The sequence below is a fragment of the Salvia splendens genome, chromosome 4 (assembly GCF_004379255.2).
Source record: "Salvia splendens isolate huo1 chromosome 4, SspV2, whole genome shotgun sequence".
NCBI classification, from domain to species: domain Eukaryota; kingdom Viridiplantae; phylum Streptophyta; class Magnoliopsida; order Lamiales; family Lamiaceae; genus Salvia; species Salvia splendens.
The window spans coordinates 12984919-12991012 of NC_056035.1; the positions used below are offsets into that span (position 1 = coordinate 12984919).

Genomic DNA, 6094 nt, shown 5'->3' on the forward strand with positions numbered 1-6094 from the left:
CCCGCCATCGTCCGCCCCATTGCGGGTGCGTGACATAGGCCGCGGCGCGCCCTATACTAAGGCGCGGAGTATAGCGCGGACGATGCCCATCGTCCGCCCATTGCGGCCTACGCGGACGATAGGCCATCGTCCGCGCCATCGTCCGACCCACTGTGGGCTACGCGGACGATGGCACGCGGTTTCGTTTTTTTATAAATAGAGTTCATTTGTAATTTCATTTCACGATTTCACTTTCGAAACTTATTATATTTACATAATTACTACGAAATGGATTCAAGTCCCAATAGTCCTATGTTTAGCGGAGAGGCGCGTTGGCCGGGTACAGAACCCGGCGAATATCGTTCGTTCGACGCCGACACCCAGTACGATCCCGATTTCAGTACTGAATCGTACGGGTTGTCTGACATGGAGCCGTCTCCAAACCGACCAAGCGCTCCCTCCCGCCGTGATCCCGCAGCGGCCGATCCCGAACTCGCCGCGACCGCTTCCGCCCCGGCCAAAAAGAAGCGGAACCGGCAGCGGGCGCAGAAGTTGCCGCCTCTCAGAAATTGCGATGAGTACGCCCCCGGCCGTACGAACTACACCGACGACGAAACCCTCATTTTGGCCCGGTGTTGGGTAGATATATCGGAAGACCCGATTTTCGCGAACAACCAGAGGCAGGTCGCGTACTGGGAGCGCATCGCCGGCCTCTACAATGAGGCCAAGCCGCCGACCGCGTACAAGCGCAAACGAGAGCAACTCCGCAAGCACTGGGATCAAGTGAAGAAGCAAGTGAACTTGTACGCGACGGAGTTCGAGAAGTTCACGTGGGCACAGGGGAGCGGCGAGAGCTTGAGCGACGTGTGCGCTAAAGCGCTGTTGTCGTACCGGTCGATGTACGGCGACTTCAAGCACGAGGCCATCTGGGCGCTCTTGAGGGACAAGCAGAAGTTCCAAGGTAGAATTCTACACACTGGTGCGCCGAAGAGGACGAAGACCACCTAAGCTGGTGATTTCACGAGCAGCGGCAGCGGCAATCACCCGGTTGACCTCAACCGGACGTACGTGGATGAAGGGAGTTCCGGCACACCGGTGTCCTCTCAGCGTCCTCCCGGCGTCAAGGCTGCGAAGGCCAAGGGGAAGGCGGCCGCGACCTCATCCTCGACCGCTGCAAACCCATCTCCGTTCCCGGAAACGCTCCCGACCCAGACGGCCACCGCGTTTGAGTCGTTGGCAACAACGTCGATGGCGAGGACGTTATTGCAGACGCACAAGGCCCTCAAGAAGTGTACCGACCCCGACGAAGCCGAATATCTCCGGGCGTTAATCGATGAGCTGCGTCGGAAGTTGGGAATTGCACCGACTTAGTTGTTTTTTTTTGTAAGTTGAATGGTGTAACTTTTTTTTATTAATGCGTCGCCATTTGTTATTTAGACGTTTTTTATTTACTCGTTACTTTGTTATTTGAAAACATTTAAATTAATTAAACAAAACAATAAAATGATAATGTGGCGCGCCATAGGGCGCGCCTTAGGGCGCCCCAATGCAGGTGGGGGGAAGGAGGATAAAACTGATGACGTGGCGCGCCATAGGGCGCGCCTTATGGCGCCCCACTGCTGATGCCCTTAGAATCGATCTAAGAGCCTTTTTTGTACTCCATTCTTTTTTATTTTGCTTCAGCCAACTCTTAATACTTTCTAAAATATCATTGTTTACTCTTTCAAATGAATAATCTAGCTTGGCTATGACTTTTATTATCTAGATTAGGGTGAGGGTGGAATGTTGATCAATTTGGACAGCTATATCCCCTCCACTCCCACATTACGTTTATGTTATTTTCCAAATATTTTATTACTATAAAATTATTAATATATAGCATAAAAATAAAACCCATCTCCTACTAACTTCTTTAATAAATTTTTAATTACATTTCTGACAAGCAGAACCCAGTAATGACGGTCAACTGGAGTATAAGAAAGACCAAGGCATACATATATTTTAAAACACAATCAAAATTAAAAAAAAAAAAAAAAAAAAAAAACAGTAAAAATATCACATTTACTCGTGCATAGTTTGTGCAGTGTTTTGAGTCGAAAAGTTACTCAACCAAAATGCACGTATATAACTAAGCATCCGAATATTAAAAACAAACCATTTGTCCAAACATAGGGAGTATATTAACTACTAAAGCATTCGAATATTAACTACTAAAGAACTCGAATATTAACTACTAAAGTATTCGAATATTAACTACTAAAGAACTCGAATATTAACTACTAAAGCATTCGAATATTAACTACTAAAGAACTCGAATATTAACTACTAAAGTATTCGAATATTGCCGCAGTTAGTCATCCATATAATAGAGAGATCCAGTGGACTTCTGCCCCAAATGGTGAGTCGACCCATGTTTGTTGATTCTAGGTCGGAAACTTGTGGGGTCCCTTCTACATGTGATATCCAGGTTCTACATATTACAAAAATGGATTACTGGTTAATAATACCATTGTGGAAGAACTTTATAAAAGAATAAATGTGATTTGGCTTACAGATAAGAAGAGGTTCATTCCAGTCACTAGTGATTGAGGTGAATTGGCAACACAATCAATGGATGGCTTCCCCTGATACACAATTACCCTATCAGCAAGGTATGTTGCCATGATGAAATCATGTTCCGCAACAAATGCAGGCTTCTTTTTTTGGCGTATGATTTTTTTTATGACTTTTGCAGCAACAATACGCAGCTCTGAGTCAAGAAATGCACTTGGTTCATCTATCAAGTATAAATCAGCTGGCTGCAGTCACACCAAAAGAAAACAAGTGTAATTGACAAGCAAAACACCAAAAAGGACCCATAGAACATTCACTAGGAACCTCACCTGTCCAAGACAAAGAGCGAGAACAACCCTCTGTAGTTCTCCATCAGAAAGATTCACTAGCTTTTTATCCATCAATTTTATAATCAACAGAGGCCCCATCACATTGGATACAAACTCAGGATCCGTGTATAAACCATGAGTATATTCATGCAACATGCTTTCCACGGTAGCTTCACTTTTGGAACGTATTTTCTGTGGCTTGTAAGAGATCTTGAGGCCATGAATTTTAACATCAGATCCTTCTACTGGATCAGGCTTTAAAAAGTGACCCTAACATTTGGAAGGACAGCCAGTTTCAGCATATATAACATGTTTTAAATGTATTTTCAAAAGTAAACAAACTATACAAGTGTACCAGCATCTGTAGGAAGGTTGACTTTCCTGTCCCATTTTCTCCAAGCATCACAATTATTTGTGAATCAATGAATTCACCCTCCACAACCTTGAGACTGAAATTTTCATAAGTCTTAGTCATGGTTGGATACCTGTGTCTTGCATATGTTTCAATTTCCTCAGCACTTTCTTGTGGAGTGTCAGCAACCTGAGAGGAGAAGTACATTTTATGGGAATTGGCATCTCAGTTTCCCAAATGCTACATGTTAGCAGCAATAATATACGACTTACCTTAAGTGTCAAAGATTCATCTCTAAACCTAATTTTTTCGGTTGTCACATATCCATCCAGGAAAATATTAATTCCTTCTTTGACAGAGAATGGAACGGTAGCTGTCCCGTGGCTACCAGGTGACCCATAAAAGAAGCATATGCAGTCCGACAAATAATCAAGCACAGTAAGATCATGTTCTACCACAATTACATAGCTGAAAACAAAGACGACAAGTCATAACCATGTAAAACTTTCATGCTTGGATAGTTATCAGAAAAAACGAACATCACTGACATATTAGGTAGACGCAAGGATCTGATAACTTGGGCAGCTTTTAATCTTTGTTTAACATCAAGATAATTGCATGGCTCATCAAACAAATAGACATCTGCATTTTTTAAAGCAGCCATAGCTATTGCAAGCCTCTGATACTCTCCACCCGATAACTTTCCCTCCTCACGTTTCATAACCTGAATTAACTCAAGGTCAGCAGCAAGTTGTTGTTTCATATCTCTCTCATCTGCCTCAGTAAGACATTGCCCAACGTTGCGCCGAACAGCTTTACAGGCAAGTTTGGCTTGAAGAAATTTAGCGAAACATATGACATCCTGGGACTGGACGGCTGTCTGAGAAGAAATGAATCACAAAGAGATGTGACAAATTAATAAACTAGAGAAAATGACGACATGGAAAATATAAATATGTTGATGATTAAAATAGAGTTGGGCAGATGAATTAAGTTGCAGGTAGTCGAGAAATTATTGCATTTGCATAGTAACACCTGCTAAGAAAAAAACTTAATATTTAAGATAAGGATGTGGCAGTAGGCCATATATGATTCATATACAAGCTTATGATAAGAAACCTTAGTTACTTAAGGTAAATAAAATCTCATTTACATTATTATGCCAATAAATCCCAAGATTAAAGGACTTGATGTTTAAGGTAAGCTGATACAATCATAGGTCAATATTCAATTTCAAATACAAGCTTATAATCTATAGACCTAATCCTTTAACAGCCAACAAAAAGGAAATATAGAGATATTAAACTTAAATATTATGTTAAACTGAAGTATAGAAGTTCTCATGATCTAAAAACCTCCAACAATGCAATAGGGTCTTTTAACAATTATATTGAAGCAATGGCAGATGATATTGAAAATAATATATATATATATATATATATATATATATATATATATATATATATATATATATATATATATATATATATATATATATATATACACTAAGATTGACTATTGTAAGAATTGCAAGAATGAATGAGAATTAAGAAGCCAAATCTACGAAAAGTTTCTAGCAACATGAGCTAATACCTTCATTTTATGTTTAATAAGACGGTAGAAGTAATAGTGCAGCTCGTGCAGCTCAGATTCATGAAAGAAATTAAAAATTTCTTTCCATTCAGGAGGATCCTACAAAAAAATAAAAGCAGAGAGAAAATGTCAAGGAACGTGTTAAGGAAGGGCAGGTGAATAGGCAAAGAAAGTTACATCAAAGCGACCCAAGTTAGGTTTCAGCGACCCGGACAAAAGTTCAATAGCAGTAGTTTTCCCAATTCCATTTCTTCCCACGATTCCCAGAACTTGGCAAGGTCTCGGTTCAGGTAATCTGTGAAAATGTTCACATCAAGTTAGAAATCAACAGAAACAAGCAAGTTGCGTATGAAACTGCGGTTTAATGAACACACCTAAGCAATTTAAAGGAGTTAGGGCCATAACGAAAGAATGTATCCTTGTCGGAGGCGTTAAGCGTACGTTCCTGATTCGACATCTCTATTCAACGAGATTAAAACTTGAAATCAAAATCACAAAACGTGACCCTAATTCAACGATTCCTGACGAGATTAAGCTTGAAATCAAAATCTAAGAAAAATCGTAACCCTAAATCAACTGGCTTCTGACAAAATTAAACTTGAAATTGTGAAAAAAAAAACGTAACTGAATTTCAACTTTCTGTATATATTGGCATAAGAAAAGGTATCACCTGCGTTTCAGGGGGGAGAGAGCGACGATAATGTTCCGATAGTAATAAAGGAAAGTGTGAATAGAAGTCACCACGGTTCGGGAACAGCAGGTTCCGGTTCAAGAAATGAGTGAACCTGAACCGGCCCGGCCAAGGTTCGGCTGTTCCGGTTCGTGAACCGTTAACCGCCGGTTCATGTGAACCGTCGGTGCATATCCGGTTCCGGTCCGGTTCGGCGGTTCATTTTAATTTTTTTTTTATACATTGTAAATCTGTAATTCAAGTAAAAAATGTAAATATATTTGCATAAATAAAATTAGAATAAAGCGATGTACAAATGCAATTTTATTGATATAAATTACAACTTCAAAATTATAAATTACAACTTTAAAATTGCAAATTACAACTTTAAAATTATAAATTACAACTTAAAATATACAAATTACAACTTTAAAATTACAAATTACAACTTAAAATTTACAAATTACAACTTAAAAATTCTAAATTACAAAAGACTTAAAGTCTTGATTACAATTTACAAATTACATATTCGAAACAAATGGAAAAAAAAGAAATAAAGAAAAAAAACTTGAGCTCAACTTAAATTTAAAATTTAAGTTGAGATGCCTATGTATACTC

General features: G+C 39.7%; 1 protein-coding gene across 1 annotated transcript; it reads right to left on the reverse strand.

The window, feature by feature from the left end:
• Positions 1-2080: 2080 nt before the first annotated feature.
• LOC121798655 (ABC transporter E family member 2-like) lies at positions 2081-5506 on the reverse strand. The gene is made up of 9 exons (XM_042197763.1): positions 5181-5506; positions 4984-5101; positions 4807-4905; positions 3762-4093; positions 3486-3681; positions 3217-3402; positions 2862-3131; positions 2532-2777; positions 2081-2449 (listed from the first exon to the last, which is right to left on the reverse strand). Exons 1-9 carry the CDS (start codon positions 5261-5263, stop codon positions 2330-2332), a joined length of 1650 nt encoding a protein of 549 aa, XP_042053697.1. The 5' UTR covers positions 5264-5506; the 3' UTR covers positions 2081-2329.
• Positions 5507-6094: the final 588 nt, after the last annotated feature.